This window comes from Mesocricetus auratus, unplaced genomic scaffold, assembly GCF_017639785.1.
Source record: "Mesocricetus auratus isolate SY011 unplaced genomic scaffold, BCM_Maur_2.0 Super-Scaffold_100045, whole genome shotgun sequence".
NCBI classification, from domain to species: domain Eukaryota; kingdom Metazoa; phylum Chordata; class Mammalia; order Rodentia; family Cricetidae; genus Mesocricetus; species Mesocricetus auratus.
This window is the reverse complement of record NW_024429222.1, coordinates 6,361,200-6,387,406: the sequence shown is the minus strand read 5'-3', so window position 1 is coordinate 6,387,406 and position 26,207 is coordinate 6,361,200. Positions and strand designations below refer to the sequence as shown.

The following is a 26,207-nucleotide window of genomic DNA, read 5'->3' as shown; positions in this document are numbered from 1 at the left end:
CTGGAGACAAAGAAGAGCTTTTGTGACTGTCTTCCTGATGGAACATGACCACGAGTTCTGAGCATTCACAGGGATTGTAGGTGTATAACACGCCCTGGCAAAAAGGACTTTTGAGGCAGTTTTCATATCAGATACACTCCAGAACTTTAGACTGGTAAACACCATAAAATACGAGTGCTTGTCACCCATCCTGGTGACCTGAGTTCCAACCCCAAGACCCATAGTGGAAGGAGAGAACCTACTCCCATCCCACATAAATAAATGTAGAAAGGGTTTCTTAAGAGAAAATGTTATTGAATAGGTGTCTTAGTTGCCGGTCCTTTGCTGTGGTAAGATACCCAGCAATAGCAACAACTCAAGGGAGGGCTTGTTGGGCTCATCTTGGCAGGGGAGTGAAAGGCAGTGGAAGCTTGAAGCGGCTGTCCCTGCCCTGTGAGCCATGACTGCTTCTGCTCAGCCCCCTTTCTGTGTTCCTGTAGTCTAGGATTCCAGTCAGGGAATGGGAATGGCGCCACCACAGTGGCAAGCTTACCTCAGTTGATATGATCAAGATAATCCCACACAGGCATACCCCGAGGGCTGTCTCCCTGGTGATTCTAGCCTGGTTAAGGTAATGATTAGCTCGAATTGGCACAGCAGGTAAAGCCTAGAATGGATTGTTTTCTGAGCTCAACATTTTGTAATAACATTAGAAAATCTTCTTTGAGACTGCCACCTCGTTGGCCGCTCTTTAAATAAGCCATCCTGGTTTTTTGTTTTGCTTTGGAGACAATGCATAGCACGGGCTGATCTCAAACTCTTTTTTTGTTTGTTTGTTTTTTGTTTTTTTGTTTTTTTTTTTTTACGAGACAGGGTCTCTCTGTATTGTTTTGGAGGCTGTCAGTCCAGCCCGGCCTCAAACTCACAGAGATCCGCCTGCCTCTGCCTCCCAAGTGCTGGGATTAAAGGCGTGCGCCACCACCGCCCAGCCGACCTCAAACTCTTGATGCATTTGTTCAGATGACGGTCAGGCACATCCGTTACCCACTGTCCTTTTCTTAGTGACCTGTCTTAGTTTGCTTTCCGTTACTGTCGTACAATACCTGAGACCTGGTGATTTGTAAAGATTAGAAGGTCATTTCAGTTATGGTTCCTTAGGCTGGAATCCAAGAGTGTGGTGTTGGCGTTGGTGAAAGCTGATAATGCCACATTTCATGGCAGAAAGGCAATCAGGAAAGTATGGGGGAAAAAACTGATATGTGGCCACACTTTGTAACAATGCATTATTGTGATTATTGTGGTGACTGTGAAGGAACATAACTGAGAGGGTGTGTGTGTGTGTCTGTGTGTATATGAAGATACCATATGTATGTATGTATGTATGTATGTATATATGTGTGTGAGTAACATATATATACACATATATACATTTATATTAGTTATCCCATATCTAATATATATACTTCCGTTGCAGTCCGACAATGGCTGTCTTGCACTAGAGGGACTGAGAACCCAGTGGCTGTTCAGCCCACAAGGCTGTGTGTCTCTGCAGACCAGATCTGAACCTGTTTGTCCTGGAGGAAAGCAAGGCTGGCTTGCCATCAAGAGCAGGCAAGCAGGGAGAGCAGGCAGAAAGCAGTTCCCTCCTTCCGTGTCCCTTTATCGGGGCGGCCCAGATTTAGGGCGGGTCTTTCTGCTTCAGACGATCTGACCTAGGGAAGAGTGCCCCGACCCTCAGCTTGTGGCTTTCGTGGACTGCGGACACAGGCAAGCTGACAACGCTGTGATTTGCCATTGCAATGGCTAACGGGGTCCCACAAAAACTGTAGCCCTCTGAAAGGTGCCTCACCTGTGGTCACAGTCAGTCCCTCTGGAAACCAATGTCCTTCTGAACATCAGAAGGACAAACCATTTCAAGCTGTTTGTGGTGCAGCAAGGAGTGCACAAGCATCCCTCAGTCACCCGTTCCTTTGCTGCAGTTTTTGTCCCTTCTCCATCCTGGCGTGAGGCTGGTTGTAGAAAACAATGGAGGGCCCAACAGTCGTGGTTCCTCCCACACACCGCTTAGTGATTAGTGTGCGAAATGGACTCTTGTCTCAGCAGCTCCAAGGAAGGGCACATCGCACTGCCACAAGTTGTTTGTGCTGAGAGGGCAGGGAAACTATAGTGCAATGCCCCTCCTGTGGTGAGCAGCAGGCCTTCCGCTAGTGGTGGAGGAACACTCCATGGGGAGCCTGGGGACAGCGGCACCAGACACAGGCATCAAGAGAAGGCTGGCTTTTCCTATTAGGGAATCAGTGGGAAGCCCCAGAAGGGCTCCCAAAGCAAGGCTGTCTGCAACAAAAGGAAGAGGGAATGATGATCACTCATTTCTGTCCCGCCCCCACCAAACCTCAACCCCAACCAAACCCCCACTCCCCAACCAAACACCTCAATCCCTGACCAAACCCCCACTCTCCACACCAAACCCCTCAATCCCTGACCAAACCCCCACTCCCCAACCAAACACCTCAATCCCTGACCAAACCCCCACTCCCCAACCAAACCCCTCAATCCCTGACCAAACCCCCACTCTCCACACCAAACCCCTCAATCCCTGACCAAACCCCCACTCTCCACACCAAACACCTCCACCTCCAACCAAATCCCCACTCCCCATACCAACCCATCAACCCCTGACCAATCCCCTCATTCCCCAACCAAACCCCTCAGCCCCTGACCAAACCCCATCCCCCCACCAAACCCCTCAGCCCCTGACCAAACCCCCATCCCCCCACCAAACCCCTCAGCCCCTGACCAAAGCCTCCACTTCCTCCACTAAACCGGCTCCATTTCTCATTTCACGGAGTGATCTGACCAGCCAGTAACTTAATCCAAACATCCGCATCAGTGGTTCTCAACCTTCCTAATACCGTGACGCTTTGGTACAGTTCCTCATGTTGCGGTGACCCCCAACCATAGAATTATTTGTGTTGCTACTTCATGACTATAACTCTGCCACCATTGTGGGCTGTAATATAAATATCTATGTTTCTCGATGGTCTTAGGTAATCCCTGTGAGACGGCCATTCATCTCTCAAAGGGGTCATGACCCACAGGTGAGAGCCACTGATCTAGATGACCACTCCTTGAAGACTCCTTTTGTAGCTCCTACCCCGTAGCCGGTCCACGGCCTGCTTTTCTCCACTCTAACCCTTAATTACTCATTCAGCTCTCCAGCTCTGCTGCTAAACCCATGCAATTGTCTCCTGCTGGCCTCTGGTCGCCCCTGCATATCTGCTCTTCACAGAAAGGGACACGTTCTGAACTCCAGTGGCATTGTGTGCTTCCTCTCCCTAAAGTCCAGGCATCCAAGGTAAATGACTCTGCCCCTAATTGTGGCAGCTTAGTCCCTGACTTTTGACTCCTTTTGTTGTATTCAGAGACCCAGAGGCTCACGCCTGGTCACCGAGATATTCTGGCGTTTCTTCGGATGAAGGGTATTCTTGCTCATCAAAAGAGACCCCTGGAGGACATACTTACTTTGTATTTTGCTAGGCCTTGAACCCCTCTGGGCTGCAGCCATTTTGCTAACAGCCACACCATGAGTACAGAGTCATTTCACAATGTGAGAAACCTCCTTGCTATGTAACGTAGCTGGAGGGTGGCTGGCGTACGCAGGAATAAGCACTCTGGCACTGGAATTGTGTGTCGGGTAGCCAATACGAGGTGGGCAGGTGGATGCAGGCATGAAACAAACTCAGTGGAGAGATCCGCTCTGAGGAATGTCTGTGAGTGGACTCTCCGTGAACAGTAAGTTGGGGAAGCCGGAAATCAGCAGCCATCTCAGGGGAGGATGGCGGCCCCGGGAGACTTGGCTAAAGAGACTGCAGAGGCGATTTTTTATTTTTATTTTTTTTATGGTCAGGGGAAAAGACTTCCAGCTCTCCTTCTTTTCATTTTAAGTGCTAACAGGGCCAGAGCATTCTTAAATGTATCCAAACTGATGAGAGGAAGGCACTCACGGCTGATTCGGCTGGGGGAGGAAGCTGGATATCAGAACCAGTCTTTGGGATTGCCATCATGAGTTTGGCTTCCTGCCAGGTAGTAAGTCATTTACCAGCACCCTGGTAGCAATGGAAATGGAAGAAGCAACTGCTCAGTAAGACTTCTCCTGCGTGGAAGGCACCCAACGATCAGCCTCAGGAAAGACCCAAGGGGGCTGTGTCTAAAAAGGGGGAGGGGGACAGAGGGGAAAGGCGACCAGCAGCAGCCTGCGCAGAACTGGGGAGACCAGAGGCCAGAAAAGGGTGTCTTGAAAGCCAGAGGTTTGGGTTTTATTGAGCTTGAAATGTGCCCAGTGGGAGGCGTTTGAGCAGGAAAAGGTCACAAGTGTTTCCGGTCAAAGTGAGAGCTACCTGCAGGAGCTATGCAGGAGTGGGCTGCACATTGCCATGGGTGACCTTGTGACACTGTAGTTCCCTGCTTCTCAAGGTGCCCTAACAACCTGGCAGAGGAGTGAGCCACCCCCCCAAGCAGAGGAGTGAGCCCTCCAGTGAGAATTCACTTTGTACACTCAGGAAAAACACAGAAAGGCTTTTTATTCCCAGTGTGCTTCCGGCTCTGGGTAGTGCTCAGATAGAAACCAGCCTCCAACAGAACATTTTCCTGACTTCTGTAGGTCTTAGGCTTAGACACTGTGGTTATGCGGTCCCCCTTAAAGCTCCTTCAGGTGCTGGCCGCAGGTCACACATCAAAAGAATTTAAACAGAGACTAGAGGCTGTAAATCTGGCCAATTGGGCAGATGAGAGAGATTTACACAGCGAAATATTGCCAGAATTATTCCTTTTTCCTTCCTTCCTTCCTTCCTTCCTTCCTTCCTTCCTTCCTTCCTTCCTTCCTTTTTTTTCCCTGTCTCCTGAGTGCTGGGATTAAAGGCCTGTGCCACCACCACCCAGCTAGAATTATTTCTAAGTACATCAGTGTTGTTCTTTTCTAATAGTTGTTACTCGGGGTCACCTTGCCCACCTGGCAGAATTAAGATTTTCTCCAGAAGAGAACCGGAGCTTTATTTCAGGCCAGTACTTAAGGACATGTGTCTCCATTCCCTACCTCCCTTGAACTGCCTGTTAGAGGAGCATTCAGTGTTGTCTCTTTGGTTATGGGCAATTCCCAGGGACAAACATTTATACAATTACTTCTAACAAGCCTGGCTAGTACAGTACTGATCTTGGAGTTAGTTTATTAACAAATTGGGTATAACATCAATTTTACTCCTTCCAGTTTCTCCTACATACTCCCACTAGGGAGCTTCCAACCCTCAGAGTCCCCAACGTGGAGGTCCAACCCTTTCCTGGGTAACAGGCGGCGCCCGCGGAGCCAGGAGCTCGCAGCACTCGCTGGCGGCTGCCGCATAAACCTCTGGGCGGGTCTCCATGGTGACTGGCACACACCGTGCCCAATGGCGGCCGGGTGCCTGTTTGCTTCCCTCACCTCCCCTGGGATGGAAGCTTCTTTGATTGACAGCTTGCCTTGGGACGCTGTTACGTAAGGGGAGGGACGAGCGGGGCCCCACCCGACCGGCGCTGATTTGATTGGCAGGAGAGAGTGCCGACCCCGCAGCTCCTCCCGGAAGCACGTCCTTGATGGACAGTGAGAGAGCCACTCGGCATGGGCGCCCGAGCGGAAGGTCCCAGGCTGGGGGCGTGTCCAGGGCGTGTCCCGCCGAGGGCAGGGCGGGGCGGGGCGCTGCGGGAGAGGAGCGGCAGGGTACCGCCTGCGCTGGGGCCAGAGATGCTGTCGGGCCGCGGTGGCGCTCGGCCGCCGGAGCTCCGCAACGAGGGCGTCCAGGTGAGCGTCCTGCCTCTTGGCCGGTGGCGACTGAGCGGTCGGGGCCGAGGGGCGATGTCCGCGGCTCGGCGTTCGGTTCCCCGCGGAGCGCTAGGGACTCGGGCGACGGCGGCCGCGCGGGGACACGGGGGCGGGGCCGCACCTGTGCGCTCCGGGCACCTGCTGCGCGGCCCCGGCGGACGGCCGTGGAAGAAAAGGGAGACGGGCTCGGTGGCTCTCCCGTCGCGCCTCTGGGCCCGCGCCGTGTCCCGTCACCCCGCCGAGGGGCTGCCGCGAAGCCCCAGGCCCTCAGGCTCGGCTGCAGACTCGCGGGCCCGGCCGGCCTCCAGCCAGCTTAGAGGCTAGGGCCGGGCACCAGCCTTGCATCACGTCGGGACAGGTTTGTCCAGATTCTCTACGTGCTCTGAGTCGGGGTTGTGCCCCGGGCGAAGGTGCCCGGCCCAGCCGTCGAAGGCCGGGGCTGTTTACATTTCCTCGCTTCTGCCTGGTGGTCTCCTAACATTGGATTTCGTGAACCCGATTTTGCCGTGATAGATTATAGTTAGTGCCCTTGTTAACTCTGTGTCACAGAGGAGGAACGACGGGAGCCAGGTCGCATTTGCCCTCTGCGGTGTACCCATTGTCGCACAGGTGAAGATGCCAATTTCACGTAGCTGTGCAGTGTAAAGCCACGCACATATTTTTTTTTTTTATTCTCAGAGCCAAAGGAGCTGAAACTCTGGTGATGGTTTCTGAGAACAAGGATGGAGCCTGTTTTCTTTACACCTGTCATTACTATTGGACGATGTCATGCTATGCCTGTGGTAGATTGCGCATCTAACAAACTAAGTAGTTTCTGAAAAGTTGGCTATAGTTCCCCGTTCTTCTGTTGTAACTGGATCCATTTAGTTAAAAATGTCGCTGCGATGGATGATGGCACCTCTTGGAGAAACTGAGGACAATGTACTGAACTTTTAAAGGCAAAAGATAGACTTGAAAGGTACCTGTTGCCAGTTTATTTGCAGGTAGGAAACCCCAAGTCTCATGGGGGTGAAGGCCCCGATAAAACAGGTGTACCTAGACAGTGGAGTGCTGTCTCCCATTTTTGATTTCACTGTTGTGTCAGCCACCTTTAAAAGCAGGTTTGCGAAGTCTATTGACTGGCTGCAAGTCAGCAGGTTAGTGGGGAAATGGGATCCCTGTCCTCCGGATTAATTACGGGGTAACATTGTCTCCAGGAAAGCACAACAGCAGTTATAGGTACTGGCCGGGAAGGTGGAGCTAGTATCCACCCATGGATGCTGTAGGCACACCAGGAAAAATAAATCACTGCTGATTAGAGACATTCTGTACAACACTGCCTCTTAGGAATTTGAGGAAATGTTGCTAAGTTTTGGCCCTTTTCACCTTCAGCTTTTCACTGATAAACAGCAATTCAGATAAGGAGCCATACTTTAAAACACAGCAGAGCCTGGGGGAGACAGTTTACAGCTGGTTTGGCTACTTCTTCTTTGCATCTTCGTATATTTAGTAACTGATGTCCTGACCTTGTAATCCTTGAAACCTGCTTTCTCAGTCATGAAATATCTCACTTGAACCTCCCTGAGTTATACATTCACAGTTCCTCAAGTGCCTAATACTACAGAATTCCCAGATTTTCTAGTACTTGAATCAAATCTCCTTTTGCTAGGAACCTTTTGTTCCAGTACTTTAAGGCAGAGGCTGGAAGATTGGGAGTTTGAGGCCAGCCTGAGCTGTACAGTGAAATTTTGACCAACCCGGACCACATAATGAGGCCGTTTTTGGTTGTTTTTGAAGGGCAGTTTCTCAGGGTTACAGGGAAAGGATTCTACCCTCCCTTGCCTGACATAGGTATACTTGGTCTCCCATGATTTTACTTATTTTGTTGGCTATTTGTTTTGTGCTTGACACAACTCATTCAGGATGTTCTAGTCATCCACCTTGGCCTTGGGAACAGTGACACAGCTTGTGTGTAGGTGGTTAGTGCATCCTGAATACAGCCTTCCTCCCATTAGTCAGGTGCCTGGATACAGTGCTAGTGGCAATGGCCGTGTGGTAAAGCGAAGCTGAATCCTGTTCTTGACAGGTCAGGAAACTGGTAGACAGGTGATGTTTTTGTTTGCTTGTTTTTGTGTGTGTTAGCAGATATCACTAGGTAATCCAAACTGGCCTCAAACTTTGGATCCTCCTGCCTCAGCCTCCCAAGTACTGGGCTTGGCATGCTTGCTTGGCTTTGGTATACGTTCATATAGATGCCTGAGGGTGTGAGAGGGACTGGAGCCTGCCGTGGAAAGGTGTGGAGAAGGGAGGATTATTCTTAGAGCTCTCTGATGACATTCCCAGGCCTCTCAATCTGTGGACTGCTTGGCAGGATGTGTGTCCAGAGTGCTAGGCTGTCTTAACTGTTGGCGTTGGCATGCTGTATTCTCTCCGTTTGTTTCAAGGCAGCGTGAACGCTGAGGACGGAAGAGTGTGATGCCACGGCACTGAAGTTCTTGGTTTGGAGTACACGTTATGAACCCTTTGTGGAGCATGTCTGCAAGCTCTGTGCGCAAAGTAGGTACAGTCAATAAATAGCAATTCTGATAGAAAGGAAGGCTAACAATCTCTATCAGGGCCACCTGTACTCTTTAGCCAAAATTCCTGGGTTTTATTTCTGAGAAATCACTTTGTCCATTAAAGTCAGTTTCTCAGGTTGAGGTCACATCCACAGAAGTTCCAGTGAATCACTATGCTAAGACTATTTCATTTAGATTGTATGCATACTTGATGAAGTTTGTGATGTATTTTGAACATTTCTCTGTTGAAGATTCAGGATTTGGTTTTTAGAGAAGCTTCAGTCATGTCAACTAAGAGTTGGGCATTAAATAAATGGTCTAAATAAAATGTCTTTCCTTTTGGAAATAAAGTCTTGCTGTAGCCAAGAATAGCCTGTAGTCTCGGTTGCCTCAAACAGCAGTCTGCTTGCCTTAGCCTACTGAGTATTGGGACTATAAGTGAGCTGTCACGCACAGTTTTATTATATATAATCCATAATACACAGTAGTTATAAAAATATATATGTATGTGGGATGGCAAAATGGCTCAGTGGGTAAAGGCACTTGTTGCCAAGTCTGAGTTTGTCCTCTATATGTGTGCCATGGCACAAATGCACCCCAGATAAATAATGTAATAAAAAATCTTTTAAAAATATATATTTTTTCCTCTTAGAAAAGCTTAAAATACATAAGCAATAACTTAAAAGCTGTAGATAACATCATTGTTACCTTTTTTCCTATCATAACAAATTCAATAGCCTCTGTTGTATGTGAGTTTAGGGAGGAGCAGTGAGATGCTAGTTTTCTGGTCATTCAGAACTCATTGACTAAGGAGAGCAGTGTATGCTAGAGATACCAGTGTGGAAATGTAGCAGGGTCGTATGAGACCTAAGCAAGTGAGATAGATAATAACAGCTTCGTTTCCTTGTTCCTGTCCCTGTGCTCACATCAGGCAGCAGCTAATTTCAGTCATCTACACTGTTTATTTTGAAGTTCATTTCTACAGTGTCTGCATGTACACAAGGCTTCTCTAATCTTGTTCGTGGCTTTCCTGCTTCAGTTGCTTGTGAAAGGCTTGACTACGTTGCTCTTATGGGATGCAGCTAATGGGATTCTTACTGCTTTAGTCATGCTTCAGGCTTACTTGCTCTTGCTGTGCCCTGCCTTCTCAAGGGATTTGAAGGCATCTTGATCATGGTGTGAGAATTCCTATGTAAAGAATAACACTAACTTAAGAGCTCGGATGGAGCGCTCAGCGTACTGCTTTCAGAGTTGCTGTAAATGCTTTCACAATTTCATTCTGAACAGCGAGCTGAAGGTGAAGAGAAGACATTAGCAGGGGATGTGAAAAACAGTCCTCCACGAACTGCACCAAAAAAGCAGCTGCCATCTATTCCCAAAAACGCTCTGCCCATAACGAAGCCTACATCTCCAGCCCCAGCAGCACAGTCAACAAATGGCACCCATGCTTCCTACGGACCTTTCTACCTGGAATATTCGCTTCTTGCAGAATTGTGAGTCCTTCATGGATGATGGTTCAGTTATGAATGGTCCCCTGAAAGTTAAGATGAAGTCATGTCCCTTGATAGACGTGTGAATTAATCTGAAGGCCCAGACTCATCTGCACTTGTCCCACTTTGGGGAACAGGAGGAAAGTCAAGTTTTTTGAGAATATACTGTGGATTAGGAACTAGGTAATTAATTTCTGTCTTCCTTTCTGTGAGGCATTTCACTGGAAGAGGTTCTGTATCAAGTGGACAGAAGCTGGGTGGCATTCTCTGGGGTCACACACATTGGGAAGTGTGGGCTCAGTTTTGGCTCTGATGTTTTAGGAAGCATTCTGACAGTAAGAAAGGGTCAGGAAGACATGGTCAGTAAGTAGGTGGGGGAACTAGAAACACTGACTTGGAAATAAACTAAAAAGCGCTTAAATTTTTTTTTAAAGATTTATTTATTGTGTATACAGTTTTCTGTCTACATGTATCCCTGCAGGCCAGAAGAGGGCACCAGATCTCATTACAGATGGTTGTGAGACATCATGTGGTTGCTGGGAATTGAACTCAGGACCTCTGGAAGAGCAGCCAAGTGCTCTTAACCATTAAACCATCTCTCCAGCCCCCTAAATTTTTTTAAAATTACAGTGTTGGGGGCAGGTACCTTTTCTGACTGAACCATCTTGCCAGCCCTCAGAAAAGTACTTACAATGTTGTTTTGTATGTTGGAAGCTCTGTTATTAGAAAACTTACTTGGTGCAGTGAAAGGTTGAGCTGTATAACTTGTCACAAGGCCACCCTTGCACTGAAGATATGCCTGCCTAAGGACAGCAGGGGCTGATCATTGTGCAGTGTGCCAATAGTGATGACACACTGTTTGGCACATACAAGAGTTCAAGTACCATGTAGTTTGGATCACTTGTTAAAGGGACAGAAAGGTCTGGAGAGTTCTCAGCTTCCATAATCTTTTAAGTTTCTCTGTAGTTGAGTTATTTTCAAAGTATCTTGATCACTCCTCCCAGGGTACTGAGGCTGTCATGGTCAAAGGGAACGAGGCCCCAGTGTAGTGGAGCAATGGTCTCTTCAGCTCTATAATGGATGCCTTGTGATTTGTGCCTGAGCAGTGAGGTGGACAGGCTTCTATTGTGCTGACTCAAAGTTGCTTGTGTGTTAAACACAAGACTGCCTTTTCTGACAAATGTCTCTGTGGGTAGCTCTATCTTCTAGCCATGCTTCTGTAGACCAGCTAAATCTCAGGGACTTGAAAAGGTAATGGATCCACCTGGTACAGTTGCAGTAAGACTGTTGTGCGTTCAAGGTCAGCCTGAAGTATATAAGTAACTTAGGAAATGCTTGTAAGTAAATGTGAGGTATTTAGGAGATAAACAAGGCCCAGGGGCTGGAGAGATGGTTTAGCAGCCAAAAGCATTTGATATTTTTGCAGATAATCCAAGTTCAGTTCCCAGCACCCACATGGTAGCTCACAACCATTTGTTTCTACTATTCAGAGGATCTGATCTCCCTCACTGGCCTCTGAGGACAGGGGACCCACGTAGTGTATTTACATACATGACAGTCAAAATGCTCATGCACATAGAGAACAATCTTAAAAGAGCCCCTCAACTATTTCTCCGTACATTCGGATTTGTAGGTAACTGTGTTTAGAGTGCTTTGGCCAACACTGTCCTTTTCAGTGTCAGATCACAGCTCATAGCTGCAGCTTCAGGGAACCAAGCAAAATGGCTGCCAGTGTGTAACTGGGTCCCAGAAAAAAAGTAGCATCTTTCCGCATTGTGTCTTGCCTTGTGTCAGCATACTCCTTGTCTAGAAGGTCCAAAGAGTCTGAGTTCAGGATATTTGGGAGCTCAAAATGATGCCTGCCTCCACAAGCAGCACTGTACACCCAAAGCGTGTCCTCCCGCTGCCCTGGTGAGGCTGACTCAAAAGGACAGCTAAGTGATAACAACTCTGGATTCTCACTTAGTACCTATGATTGCAATTGAAAACAGTTTGCTTTGCATTTAGTAGTACAAATACAGTATGCTGAAGCCCAAAAGGAAAATACCACATTTTTTATTAGTGAAAAATAATTTTTTAAAATATTTATTTATTAAGTATACAGTGTTTTGCCTGTATGTATGTCTACACACCAGAAGAGGGCACCAGATCTCATTACAGATGGTTGTGAGCCACCATGTGGTTGCTGGGAATTGAACTCAGGACCCCTGGAAGAGCACTCAGTGCTCTTAACCTCTGAGCCATCTCTCCAGTCCCCGAAAAATAATTTTTTAATGTGTGAACTCTAATTTACAATGATAAAAGCAATACTTTTAGAAATACTTAACATTTACCTCAATTTTCTTGTGGGTTTTTTTTTTGAGACAGTTTCACTATATAGAAACTTGACTCATAAAGGTGCACCCCCACCCACCAGTGCTGGGACTAAATGGGGGGGCTACCGCATCAGCTCATTATTTATCTCAATTTTTAAAAAATATTTATTTATTATACAGTGTTCTGCCTGCATGTATGTCTTTGGGCCAGAAGAGGGCACCAGATCTCATTATAGATGGTTGTGAGCCACCAAGTGGTTGGTAGGAATTAAACTCAGAACCTCTGAAAGAGAAGTCAGTGCTCTTAACCTCTGAGCCATCTCTCCAGCCCTATTTACCTCAATTTTAATGTTCAAAATTATGTTTCTGAGAGCAAAACTCGATTCTTTGTCCCTGTATGGCTCTCTAAGTCTGGGATCGTGTATTGTCTTGAGTTTCTTTGGGCTGGTTTGGAAGTAAGAGGGTGGTGATCTAGGAGACTCAGATGTAAAACTAGGATGACTCCGTTTCTATAGTTTGAGCTGCTGCTTGTCTCGTGAAATGTGGGATGGTTGACTTTTATGTGTCACTGGCATCTGTACGAGCTAATTACCACTCTGCTTGTTTTAGTACATTGGTAGTGAAGCAGAAGCTACCAGGCGTCTATGTACAGCCATCGTACCGCTCCGCATTAGGTAAGATGTGGACTCAACGGTTTATTTTTGGTGTGTGAGATCTTCTGACACAGATGGGACTTAAGCGTGTTTATGTTCTCCTGCAGTGTGGTTTGGCGTAATATTCATACGACACGGGCTGTATCAGGATGGTGTGTTCAAGTTTACGGTGTATATTCCTGATAACTATCCAGATGGCGACTGTCCAGTAAGTGGGACTACAGTTGAGCCCGGGCAGAGCTTTAGTCATTGAGAGGAAATCAGGGCTTACAGATTTCTTGATTCTTCTCCTGACCTTAGATGCTGTAGTGAAATTAGTTTCCTCAGATGTTATGTCTCCTGCAGGCAATGGGGGTTTGGCACTTTGTTACCTGGGGTCATGCTACCCTGCCTGCAGTTTCATCCTTTTCTCCGCTCGAGGGTGTGTGGGTGAACTTGGGGTCTGTGCTGGACAGTTCACGGTATGCCTGGTGATGGCCATACTGCAGGAGGAGAGCAGAATCTCCCCTGTTGCAAAGCTGTTTACAGGAAAGTAGTTGTAGTTAAGAGCCCTGGGTGGGCCTGATCTGACTAGCGGCATGGCATCACTCCCACTAAAGTGTTTCTCTCCACATACAGCGCTTGCTGTTTGACATTCCCGTGTTTCACCCGCTAGTTGATTCCACCTCAGGAGAACTGGATGTGAAGAGAGCATTTGCAAAGTGGAGGTTAGTGTATCACTGTTTCTTATAGTAGCATAGTCATCAGGAACAAACCAAAATAATCATACCTTGTCTCCCTGCAGGCGGAACCATAATCATATATGGCAGGTCTTAATGTACGCAAGGAGAGTCTTCTACAAGATCGACACAACAAGCCCCCTAAACCCAGAGGCTGCAGTACTGTATGTGATTTTTACTTTGTTACTTAGGATAATCTTATTATTATTTAAGATAAATCGGTAAATTTTTAAAACTTTTAATACAGGTATGAAAAAGACATTCAGCTTTTTAAGAGTAAAGTGGTTGACAGTGTTAAAGTATGTACTGCTCGTTTGTTTGACCAACCGAAAATAGAAGACCCCTATGCAATTAGGTAAGTGGCATGTCACCTAGTCCTTTACACTTCTGCTTTAGAAGGACATGTGTAATGTCAGCCTGGAGCTTTTCATTTTCTGTCAACTCCTAATGCTTCTTGGGCTCTTGACCTTAAACCAAAGGCTTTGTGTGGCTTATACACTAACATATTCGGAAAAATATGTCTCAAAGTACACAATAATTTGGAGTACTGAACTAGATCTAGACTAACTCCTTAACATTTAGATTTGGTGGAGAGAGCATGTTAGAATAGAATGGAGAGGCCCTATAGTTCTTGTGGACATTGGCATCGTTGGGAAGCATACTACAGTGTTGCTTTTGGGCTCAGCTGATGGACTGCTTGGTTTTTAGTAAGTACTTGGTTTTCCTCTGCCTTGTTTTCTTCATCTTTAAATAATATTTCAGGGTGGTATGAGGTTTACAGGGCTGTCTGTTTTAGATGATACCAATGTATGCTAGCAACTGATTAAAGATTGCTCCTTAGCCAGGGAGCAGTGGCGCACACCTGAAATTCCACCACTGGGGAGGCAGAGGCAGGTGGAGCTCTGAGTTTGAGGCTAGCCTGGTCTACAGAGGAAGTTCCAGGACACCCAGGGCTACACAGAGTAACCTTTAAAAAATTTCTTCCTTCTGAAGTTTCCTTAGAATTGTCTTAATTGGGTGCTGTACATGTTTTGAAAGCCATGAACTATATTTAATATTTTCTGCCCTTCAAGCTTTTCTCCATGGAACCCTTCTGTACATGATGAGGCCAGAGAGAAGATGCTGACTCAGAAAGTAAGTACATAACCATTTTTTAAATGGCTATCCTGGTTTAACTGTCTGCATTTGTGGCCATTGGTTACATATAGTTAACTCTTGGGGAAACTAGTCAGTATGGTTGTGAACTTGCTCATCAGTCCTTTTTTTTTAATGTCTGTTTTTGATTGTGCCTAGAAGAAGCCTGACGAACAGCACAATAAAAGTGTTCATGTTGCTGGCCTGTCATGGGTAAAGCCTGGCTCAGTACAACCTTTCAGTAAAGAAGAGAAAACAGTAGCAACCTAAGAGAAGGTGGATCTGGTGCACCATGCACTTTCCTGCTGGACTCTGGCCTAGTTAAAGCTGACTAATGGCAAAGGACTGCCTGAAGAGTAAACCACGTGAACAGTGACTGCCTATCAGTGTTGTGTGTGCGTAGGTTCTGACAACAGGTTGTGGAGACCTCTTATTACGTAATGCGTTACTTCTGTCAGAAGTGTCAGGGTGCTTCTAGTTCAGTACTCCAAATTATTGGGGACCTTGAGGCTTAAGTATTTTTCTGAATATGTTAGAGGTAAGTTGTATTTACTTTAACAGAGCAGAGAGAAATGAGCACTGTGACGTAGTTGGAAGTTGGTAGTTTCGGCTGTACATGTGGTAGGTAGGTCGTGAAGAATGGTGTAGAGAAGAGATTCCAGAGGGCAGCACTTTCAAGAAGACTGGCTTTCCGGCTTCAGCCTGCTGACTTGCTGTAAACGTCTATCTCAGAGCATTAGGAAAGTAGGCAGAACCAGGATGCTTGTTCATAGGTTTTTGTTTTGTTTTGTTTTTAAAGCAAATTACTGTATTTTTATGGCAGGAGGAAGAAAAAGTGTTAAAACGGTTTCTAATGAAGTCAGGTATTTAAATGGTGAAAGACTGATGTGTTAGTAGAGATGAAATAAACCAATAAATGATTGATTGTCATTTATGCAGGAAACTAATGTTCTTTTTCAATATAACTAAACAGAGACTAATTTATAAGTGCTTTATTGAAAAATACACATATTTTCATATAAAATTACAGTAGCGGTACCAAGAGGTTTTTCTAAGTACTCTGCACAGCACTACTCTGGTGAACAGTGCAAGGTCTACGCTTTAGAGCAGTATGAAGTTACCTAGTAACTTTGCTTATAATGATCCAATTTACAATTGAATTTTCTCCTTAGGATTATTAATCCAACTTAAAAACAACTGGAACAATAATGATTAATAAAGATATGTGTAGATAATCAATAGCTGTTAAATAATTTTCTAATTTGTATAAATGGTACTACCTACTAATAAAAACCTGAATTCTCCAACCTATTCTTTTAACTTCCAGGAATTCCCTCAAAGATACTTTCCTTTGGATAGCTACCTCCAAAAGGAACTGGTCATAATTTTTCAAATTCTTAATTCAACTTGATTTAAAAATCTTTACTTAGCCAGATGATTCCTATGTAACACCACTACCACAAACTGGAGTGTTTTACACATGCCCAGAATGTGTAGTTACATCAAGTCCTTTAAGAAAAGCATTAGAGAAAACATTGGCTGTATAGCCTAGAAGTCTTGTACCTACTGAAGTCCACATTATAGAAAGTGCCATCATAAATATACAGCAAAATCTGGTTGCAGTGCCATGCATTTTACAGCCCTAAAGTGCCACCAATTACACAGCTTCATTCAGACACTGCACACCTTCCACACTGAACCATACCTCCTGGGGAAGGGATTGTGCTCAAAGGAACAGGAGCCTTAGGCAAGTGCCTGGAGATGTCCAGGTCTGGGCCATCCCTTCTGTTCTGTTTCATGAATGTAAATGTCTCAGGTGTTTTGTCCTCCATGGTTGGGCCAAACCATATGCAAGTGGGAATGAATTTAAAGTTCCTCTGCTGGGGCTTACCTGCACAGGCCTCTAAAGATTTGTTTTCTGCGGTGATTGTAAAGGTTTACCAGAGTTAAAAGTCCTGGTTTGGATTATGGGCAGTGTTAAAGGTCAGCACTGAATAGTAGGGGAGAGGCAATTGGGATGAATAAAAATATCCTAAGGATACTGGAGCAAGCCTAATTTCTCACCAAAATGTCCTTTGTTGTTTTGGAGTCAGGGTTACATATAGCCCAAGTTGGCCTTAGTAGACATGCTGGGTAGCCCAGGATAGCTCCAAACTCCTGGTCTTCTTGCCCTCTACCTCTTGTGTGCTGGGATAACAGGTATATACCAAGTTGGAGAGCTTCCCTTTTCTGCCAGGCTTAATAGCTGCTGGATTAAGGAGCGAGCTCCTATAATCCTGCATGTATTAACGCTAAGCAGTTCATGTGAAGAAGTTTCCATACCGGAGACTAACCTCAGTGTGAACCTCGGTCATTAGCTACATCTTGAAGACGACGTAGCAGGGCAGAATGATTTTCTGGGCAAATTCTTTTTGCAGGTGACTCACTTCCATCGTCTAGAAGAATCCCTCTCTTTTTAGTTGGAGTCTCTCCTGTCTGTATCATACTGTTAATTTCTCTCAGTCTCTGTGGTAAGGAAAAAATAGACACAAACACTTTAAAATGCTAAAGCACATTGCTCTGTATTAAGTTAGCGTCTCAAGTGAGTTCAGCCGTTTAAGCATTTGAACACCCTTGCAGAAAGAAAACCCTAAGCAGATCCAGTCGGGACACTGATGACTCTGGGTTAGGCAAGACATTCCTGTTTTCAACAAACTTGGTTGGTGATTGTGATACACATATCTACAATACACATGCCCAACAACTTGTCTATTAGTTCTAGAGTATCATAGTTATGCCATGTTTACTCACATCCACTTTGAGATTTTTGTCTAAAGTGTATGTGTGGAGGTCAGTGCACGCACATGCGTGCATGCGTGTGTATTTGTGGAGTCAGTTTTTTCCTTCTACCTTTATGTGGGGCTTTTGTGGCAGATGCCATCACCCACTGAGCTATCTTAACAGCCCCACGTATACTCTAAAAGGCAGCATGACCTTAAAGGTCAGTGGCTCCTATGATCTCACCACTTGGGTGGCAGAAGCAAGAGGATTGCTGTAGGTTTATAGTCAACCGAGCTTACAAATTGAGGACAAGATCAGCTGAAGTTATATATTAAGACCTTGTCTCAAGTACCACACACCTTTTTTCTTGTTTTGAGACAGTGTGTCACTGTAGCCCAGGCTAGCTGGCCTCAAACTCACATCATCTCCCCCTCATGCATGCTAGAATTAAAAGTGTGAGCTACTATGCCAAGTTTCTTCATTTTGAAACTAGCTTTGAACTCTGCAGGACCTGACCTTGTGGTTTTCCTGCCTTTGTCCCCAACAGCTGGGACACCATGCCTGAGTCACTTGTTTTCTAGCAGGCCTCAGCCACAGTGTCACTAGAGAAATAAGCTTTAGTCCCTGAAGGCTTTCATTGCAGGTAATGCATCAGCGGCCTCTGGAAGCAGTTTCTTCTAGGGAGAACTGAGGAGTTACTACATTTATTTCTCATGTTCAGTGGCTTCAGTGAGCAGCCCAATATGTCAGTAGCATTGTTTCTCCAGGCCTCAAAGTCTTTTCAGAAACTGTTCTTCTGGTACCTGTTGGCTAGAATTTTTGTTCGTGTTTCTTATTTAAAAAGGATATTGAAACCAGGCATTGGTGGCACACACCTTTAATCCCAGCACTCGGGAGGCAAAGACAGGCGGGTTTCTGTGAGTTCCAGGCCAGCCTGGTTTACAGAGTGAGTTCTAGGACAGGCTCCAAAACAATATAGAGAAACCCTGTCTTGGAAAAACCAAAATAGAAAAAAAAAGAAAAAAGATATTGAAAATGTTAACATACACATAGTTTAAGGACTATCAGGATAGTGAATGAATAGGAATAGTGAATCCTCACACCACCCAGCTTGGACAGTTCGGGTCTCTAGTCACTTCTCATCCCTCAGATTTAAAAATGCATATCCTAGGGCTAAGGCTGTAGCTCATTGGTAGAATGCTTTAGCTTAGCATGAAAAAGCCCCATGTTCACTTCTCAACACTGCATAAATGGCATGGGGATGCACACCTAGAGTATCAGCACTCCAGAGGTAGAGGCAGGTGGACCAGAAGTTCAAGGCCACCCTTAACTACTCAGCAAAGTTGAGGCCAGCCTGGGCTATGTGAGATCGAAAGCCAAAAGAATAGTATATCCTAGACATTTCACTTATCTTTTCCTTTTTGTGGTTCTGGGGATTAGACCCAGGTAAATATTCTACCACTCACCCACACTCTAGCCCGTCATTTTAATTCTTTACTCTGAAAGAAATAGAATTAAATCATCAATGTTGTTTGTCAGCATATGTATTTTCAAAAATTTAAATATCATAGACAAAGCCTCCTTTGATCCTTTCTCTTCTTTCCTAAAAGAAGTCTAGTCCACATTTGCTGTCTCTATGGGTCTCCAATTTACCTCAGTATTCCTTATATTGATCACTGACTACATCAGTTGATTACATGCTACATAAATTATAAAGTTACTCTTCAATAACAAATAGCACATTTATAAATTATATTTTTGTAATTTATTATGTACATACAGTACATGATATTTTGTACATAGCTCATTACATGATATTTTTTTCACAGTTCAAACATTCAGATCCTAACATTGGGGTGGGAGGGCGGTACCAAGCTGTACTTGTGGGATCAAAGGATAGTGTTCATGCTTCTTTGTTGTTTTTCTATGCACAATGCATACATGGCTTCTTTATCTTGTGTTATTACACATGACAGAATCTACAGGCCAGAGACAAAGAGAAAGGAGAATGGACACCAGAGGGGAGACATTCAGCGTCTCGCCATTAGGGATGATGTTATATCGGCAAATTTGCATCAAATCATTTCTTTCAAAGGTGTTTTTACTGAACTACAAAATGACTTGTCTTTATGTTCTTTGAAACATTTATATAGAACTGGCATTATTTCTGTAACGTCTTGTATAATTTGCAGCTCCAGTTTTATTTGAAATGTTTTTAAACTAGAAATTTAAGGCTGGTATAGTAGCCCTGCTTGTTATCCCACCACTTTGGAGGCTGGGGCAGGAAGATTGGTAGGAGTTCGAGGTAAGCTTGGACTATAGTGTGTGAGATTTTGTTTCAAAAACAAGTGGGCTAGAGGGATGATGACTCAGGGTTTATCTTGCAGAGGACCTGACCTGGGTTTGTTCCCCGCACATAGTGACTCACAACCATCTTTAACTCCATTTCAGACTTCCCCAGGAACCAGGCACACAAATTGTACACATGCACAAACATGGGCAAAATACTCACATAAAATCTAAAAGCAAACAAATTTAATCAGTATTGGGCTCCTAAGGCTACTTATTAGTGTAGGTACATCATAGTCTGTCCATTTCTTCTGTGCCTCTACATTATAGGCATGAAAGTTAACTCTCAAGCTACTTTTAGTGTGTACTGGTAGTGTGTCATTTAGACATGTAGAGTGATACACCCGTTAGTGCTATTTCAGCTGTAACCTACTGTGGTGATCTGAATGAGAATGGCCCCCATAGGCTCATAAGTTTGAATGCTTGGTCACCAGTAAATGGCAGTATTTGAAAGGATTAGGAAGTGGCGCCCTGTTGGAGGAAGTGCTATCACCCCCGCCTATGGATCATGCTGTAGATCCCTCAGCTACTTCTCCAGCACCATTTGTCTGCCTGTGTGCTGACGGTTCCCTCCATGATAATGGGCTAACCTCTGAACCCCCAGTTACATGCCTTTCTTTATAAGAATTGCCTTGGTCATGGTGTCTTGTCACAGCAATAGAACAGTGACTAAGACACGTACAGTTTAACATTGTAGATTCTCATTAATATAAAATGTGCTTTCAGTTTCTCTTGGGATCTCTTCTTTGACCATAGGAATCTGATCTTTAGCTTCTAAAAATTTGGAGGTTTCCTGATAGCATTCTTGTTAATAATTTCTGATTCACTGCCGTCATGGCCAGAAAAAAAAAAAAAACCAAAAAACATTATTTGAAAGCTTTAATTTACTAAGACTGTGGGATATGGTTCAGTGGTAGAGCGCCTGCCTAGCATGGCAAAGTCACTAGATTGGTCCTCAGCACTGTACTAAGCTTAGTCTTTATAGTCTAGAGTGTGGTCTACATTTGTAAAATGTTCCATGTGCAATTTTACATTTATTACTTTTCTCTTATCTACCCTATCAATTATGTTGAATTCTCAACTATGAGTGTATTTTTCTCTCCTCTCCCATCTCTCAGAATTGAGCATAGAGCTTTGTACATGCTAGGCCAATGCTTTAGCTCTGAGCTATATTCCCAGCCCAGGAACTAAATCTCTTGGTCATGTACTTATTGCTCTGAAGTCCAGTTTTCCTGTTACATAGCTACTCCAGTTCTCTTCTTACTTGGTGTTAGCATGGTCTTTTAAACATTCTTTAAAACAGCCCTATTGAGATATAATTTACAGACCGTATAGTTCACCCATTTAAAGTGTGTGATTCCAGTGATGTCTGCATGGTACAGCCATCTCCACACTCAATCTTATTGCAGAAATGCTTCCTTTTCTCCTCGGCAACCACTAATCTATTTTCTGCCTCTGCATATCAGCTCATTATGGGCATTTCACTTAAGTAGAATCATATGTAGTCTTTCATAACCTTACTGTCATGTTTTCAAGGCTCACTCACACTGAAGCATGTACTAGTACTTCATCTCTGCGAGGGGGCACATATTTATTCATCAACTACTAGACACTTAGATTGCTATCTTGGAACTTGCTCTGTAGACCAGACTGGTCTTGAACTCAGAGATCTGTTTGCCTCTGCCTTCTGAGTGCTGGGATTAAAGGTGTGTGCCACCACCACTAGGCAAGCTTGCCATCCTTTAAACTGTGTCTTGACAGCTGAAGCAATTGCACTAAGTTTTTACATCTAACTTCAGGTTGTCTTAGTGGGGTCATTTGTGAAGCCTACAAACAGACTGATAGCAGTTGATCCCAAAAGACATTGTAGTGGGATGAGATTTCCTGATTCAGAACAGTATTTCCTATAAAACTGAACTTGCAGTTTTAACCAAATACATTCCCAAATGGATTATGGGGGGAAATGAATCAAATAGGTAAAAGGGCTGAGGAGATGGCTCAGTCAGCAGAATTGTAACAAGCCAAATAAAGTGTGTGACCTCCAAGGTCATCAGTGTGGGTGCCACACAAGTCCCAGCCTTGCCCTGTGTAGCATGCTTCCCCAAGCACAACCCAGTTTAGAGCCACATGCTGCCTTTGGCTTGTCATAGCCTCTTCAGTTCCCATCTGAGCCAGTCTACACTACTACCAATGAGAGAGCCTTTGCCTTAAGAGTACCACTTTCTTCTTTTTCTCTGCTTCTTAAATGCCCTTCTACATCCCAGAACCATGTAACTCTACCATCAAGCCTCAGGTTTCCCAGCTCTCAGACTGAGGCAGATGATAACACAGATGCCTAACACTGAGCTTTCCATTTTCCCTATAAACAGTCCAAAAGGCAGACATGTCTATTGGAGAAACAGAACTTGGTAGCCAGTTTCTATTCTGAACAGAAATAGAAAAATAACATTTTAAAAATGAAAGAAAACTCAATATTCAAAATTTACAAATAGGAAAGGAGGCAAGAAAAATGGAGTTATTTTCCCTACTTTATTTCTAACCCTGATGTCCTCAAAAATTAAACCTGGGTTTTGTCCCTTGTGACTTACTGCCTTTTGTTACCTGGCAGTTGTAATCACTCTAGGAAATCCTTACACAGCAGAAACTCCATTCCTAGCATCCTAATGCATTTTAGAGTTAGTGAAAACTGTTTATGTAGTCTTACCTTTGATGGGCTGTTGCTGAAGTAGTAAAAAATCTTGTCTCGAGGAGAGAGCGTTGCTTCATTTTTGTGTGGGGAAATGTAGATAGGATGATTCTGAGATAACTGTACTCTACGAGGGGAGCCTGTTCTTACAAATGGATAAGGAGAGAGAGGAGGAGTGTCCATCTGCTGAAAACAAAATCAATAATTCTGAAAAAAATCTCTTCTAGCCAGGCTGTATTAAAAGTCATCAATTTTACTGAGTGAAAAGGCATGATAAACCAGAAACTTTTGGATGCTGAACAGCGATGTATCAGCAACAAAGACACTAAAGAAACTTGTACTAACAGCTAACACTGGCGGGTGCTTAGTTCCTGCCAGTCCCTCTGTTAGGCATTTTTATACAACAACCAGATAAAAACTATTAACTACTACTATTCTCATTTAATATATGAGAATATAGAAAGCACAAAGTTAAGTAATTTTCAAGACCATCATTGTTAAATACTGCGGTCTAAACCCATGTGTCTGCTGTCTCCTGTTAGATGTAGAGAATTTTACAGTCTTATTCACACTGCTGAGCACCAGCAGAAACTATATTGATTAAGTATGGTACTTTTGTTGGAGACTTCCTTAGTTTTATTTAATGAAAGAATTATTTGTAAATCTAGTTTATGATGGAAAAGGTCAAACGATTCCTCCCCCTCAAGAGTAAAAACAGCATCCAGTGATCCCTGATGCACTTACATTTGCTTGTGAGTATTTCATGGCAAATGTTTGGATTTGTTTTATGTAGATGTTGTTGTAGAACTGAATGAGGTCTCCTCTCTCCTCTTCTTCAATGTCACTGTTGGCACCTGTGAGTCGAGTTGGTGTAGGAGGGGCACTGCTGGGCTGTGGAACTGGTAAGGTGCTGTTTGACCTCATTACTGGACTGGAATCTCTACTGGCTGCAGCCAAGAGAACAAAGGGTGCTGGTCTGGATTGTTTGAAAACAGACACTTCACTAGGAAACGGGGGGGGAGAACACGACGGACGACAGCTCTATAGCTCTATGTGTGCATCAGTCATCAATGACAATAAGCAGGCACTCCAATTCTTTGGGGTTTGGTGTGTGTCATTCATGTGTATGCAGGTGTACGTGTGTGGAGTCCACAGGCCAGCCTTGGGTACCATTCCTTGGGAGCTGTCTATCTTCTTTTTTGAGTCAAGGTTCTGCAGTGAGACTTGGAACTCACCAGCCAACAAACCCCAGTGATCCACTTGTCTCTGCCTCCCAAGAACTAGGATTACAAGTGCTTGCTATCATGGCTGGCTGGCTTCTGTGGATGCTAGAGATCAAATAAGTCCACATCCTTGTGCAGCACATAATTTACTGGGCTATCTCCTCCACCCTTGGTTATATCATTATCATGATTGTAGTCATCATCATCATCATCATCATCATCATCATCATCATCATCATCATCATCATCATCATCATCAAATGAGAGGAGGTTTCACTTTATAGTCCAGGCAGATCTGGAGCTCACAGTCCTCCTGCCTTAGTCTTAGTAGAGATGAGATAATAGGCATGGGCCACCACTCCTGGATCTTGAGCTCTGTTCTTCATACCAAGAAGCAAAGCTCAAAATACTAATAACTTTATTCCCTTATCATAACTGTACCACAGGTTGACTGAGTAATTTATATTAGTAAGCTACAAAGGTTTTTGGAACCTGAGCCCTGTACTACAAGTTTAGGTCAACAACTAAGAACAGCATTTCAATAGCATAGGTCTAATCAACAGGCAAGCTCTTTCTAGAATTTAGGCTAGAAATCCCTATCTGAAATATGATATTCTCAAAGCACTGGAATAATGGACAACTGACCACTACATTTAGATTATTCCAACAAATTATTTGAGAACAAACTACTACTAGATGTATTTTTATTTGATAATTCTTAGTCTCCTTGGCCTGAAACTTAGATGTTTATAAAAATATATCTTATTTACCTCTGTCTTTATTTAGTTCTGTTGGAGAATTTTGGTGGCTTCTGCTGTCACTGTTGCCAGAATTTCTTCTTTTCCTTTTCCCTTTTATCAAAACACTTCTGTATACCTTTAAAGAGACAGTGAGAAGGGGACAGAAACTAGCACTTACTAAGTAAGATGTTAACATAAGGTACTTGGTTCTCATAAAAATACACTCAGTGATGGCTGTCTTTGGGTGTTAGGAGCTGTAACCAAGTTAGGCACTGTTGTGTCTGTGACACCAGCACCTACAAGGCTAAAGAGGTGTTGCAAGTTCAAGGCCAGAAGAAAAAAATAACAAAAGCTTTCATCTAGCCAGATGTGGCTATACTTGCACACACACTACTTGTTAAGAGCAATAAACAGATACTCTGATTCTCTAGAATTTGATGTGTGTACATTCTTTAATACCAGCATTTGGGAGGCCAGTCTGATCTACACAGTGAGTTCCAGGCCAGCCAGGGTTACATAGCCTGTCTCAACAACACAACTTTATGATCTAGGTGATAGAAGATATTCACTAACAGTTGGGACTTATGTCAGAGGCTATCTCATTTCAGATTCCCAGTACTGCCTCAAACACTGCAGAGCAGTACTAGTACCAACTATAAAGTCATTTTAAGAAACAAAGGTTGCTGGGCATGGTGGCGCACACCTTTAATCCCAGCACTTGGGAGGCAGAGGCAGGTGGATCTTTGTGAGTTCCAGGCCAGCTTGGTCTACAAAGAGAGTGCCAGGACAGGCTCCAAAGCAATACAGAGAAACACTCTCAAAAAACCAAAAACAAAACTAAAAACAAAACCCAAAAACAAAAAAAAACAAAAAAAAACCAAGCCATTTCAAGATCAAGTGGGTTTTTAATCTTCATTCAACTTTGTCTTGATTTATTACTGTGTTTTACTAAACCAGACTGAAAGATGAAGATGACAGAAATATCAGTTAACTTCTAAATTTGTATCTAGTTTATGATTCTCTGAATTAAGAAATATGTCACAAGCTGGAGAGATGGCTCAGTGGTTAAAATAACTGGCTGCTCTTCTACGGGACCCAGGTTCGATTCTCAAAAAACCCACATGATGGCTCACAACTGTGTAACTACAGTTCCAGGGGATGCAGTGTTCTCTTCTGACCTCTGAGGGACCAGACACCCATGCAGTGCACATATACACATGCAGGCAAAATACCCATATACATAAAAAAATATTTCACAGCATTGCCTTTGAAGGAAGAGGACTTTAAATAACATGCATGGAACTGTATGCCAGTGATGTAAAAAAAAAATGAAAATAGCCAATCCCCTTAGATTCTTAGTTGTAAATTCTGGCAGTGAGAAAGGCACAGAACTAACTATAGCTAATGGTTTTTTTTTTTGTTTTTGTTTTTTTTAATTCATCACAGACTTAAGCTTTACTTTCAGCCCTGAGAGAAAACAGGGTTACCTGGCTTCGGGCCTGTGGCTGAGTCCTGTAACAGCGCATGATATTCTGGAAGGATTTGTCTTCTTTTGTGACCTACAAAGAGAATGCTTAGAGAGATCCACATCAGGCATGGCAGCGTGAGCAGCTCAATGAACCTGTTACCACTATATTCAAAGACTGTAGAGCAAATGAACAACCATCTATTCATGAAAACCTGAAGTTTAGTAAGGAGCCTGGTATGTAAGCCACAACCTGGTGTAGAAAAATACAGTAACTAAAGTGAAACGCTGGCTGGAGGTGAAGTT

At 44.2% G+C, this 26,207-nt stretch overlaps 2 protein-coding genes across 10 annotated transcripts in view; one reads left to right on the top strand and one right to left on the bottom strand.

Moving 5' to 3' along the window:
* The first annotated feature begins 5,607 nt into the window (after positions 1-5,607).
* Positions 5,608-15,612, top strand: LOC101833045 (AKT interacting protein). Of its 7 annotated transcripts, none has more exons than XM_040735344.1 (11): positions 5,722-5,809; positions 6,509-6,788; positions 8,254-8,365; positions 9,655-9,860; positions 12,782-12,846; positions 12,933-13,033; positions 13,444-13,532; positions 13,610-13,708; positions 13,792-13,899; positions 14,618-14,678; positions 14,838-15,612. In XM_040735344.1, exons 3-11 carry the CDS (start codon positions 8,324-8,326, stop codon positions 14,946-14,948), a joined length of 882 nt encoding a protein of 293 aa, XP_040591278.1. In that variant the 5' UTR covers positions 5,722-5,809; positions 6,509-6,788; positions 8,254-8,323; the 3' UTR covers positions 14,949-15,612. The 7 variants fall into 7 exon arrangements, with proteins under 7 accessions (XP_040591273.1, XP_040591274.1, XP_040591279.1 ...); XM_040735343.1 differs by having other exon boundaries at positions 6,509-6,813; XM_040735345.1 differs by lacking the exon at positions 6,509-6,788 and having other exon boundaries at positions 5,690-5,809; positions 8,258-8,365; positions 14,841-15,612.
* Positions 15,613-15,655: 43 nt separating this feature from the next.
* The window catches only part of Rbl2 (RB transcriptional corepressor like 2), a 49,869-nt gene continuing 39,317 nt past the window's right edge, over positions 15,656-26,207 (bottom strand). Inside the window, exons 18-22 of one of the 3 annotated variants that reach the window (XM_013119906.3) lie at positions 25,924-25,995; positions 24,467-24,572; positions 23,218-23,420; positions 22,492-22,659; positions 15,656-17,183 (exon numbers count right to left, since the gene is read on the bottom strand). In XM_013119906.3, coding sequence (XP_012975360.1) covers positions 17,013-17,183; positions 22,492-22,659; positions 23,218-23,420; positions 24,467-24,572; positions 25,924-25,995 — 720 coding nt within the window. In that variant the 3' untranslated portion in view covers positions 15,656-17,012. Of the gene's footprint in view, positions 19,418-22,491; positions 22,660-23,217; positions 23,421-24,466; positions 24,573-25,923; positions 25,996-26,207 lie in introns of all 3 variants that reach the window. The other 2 variants (XM_005079157.4, XM_013119907.3) reach the window with 2 other exon arrangements.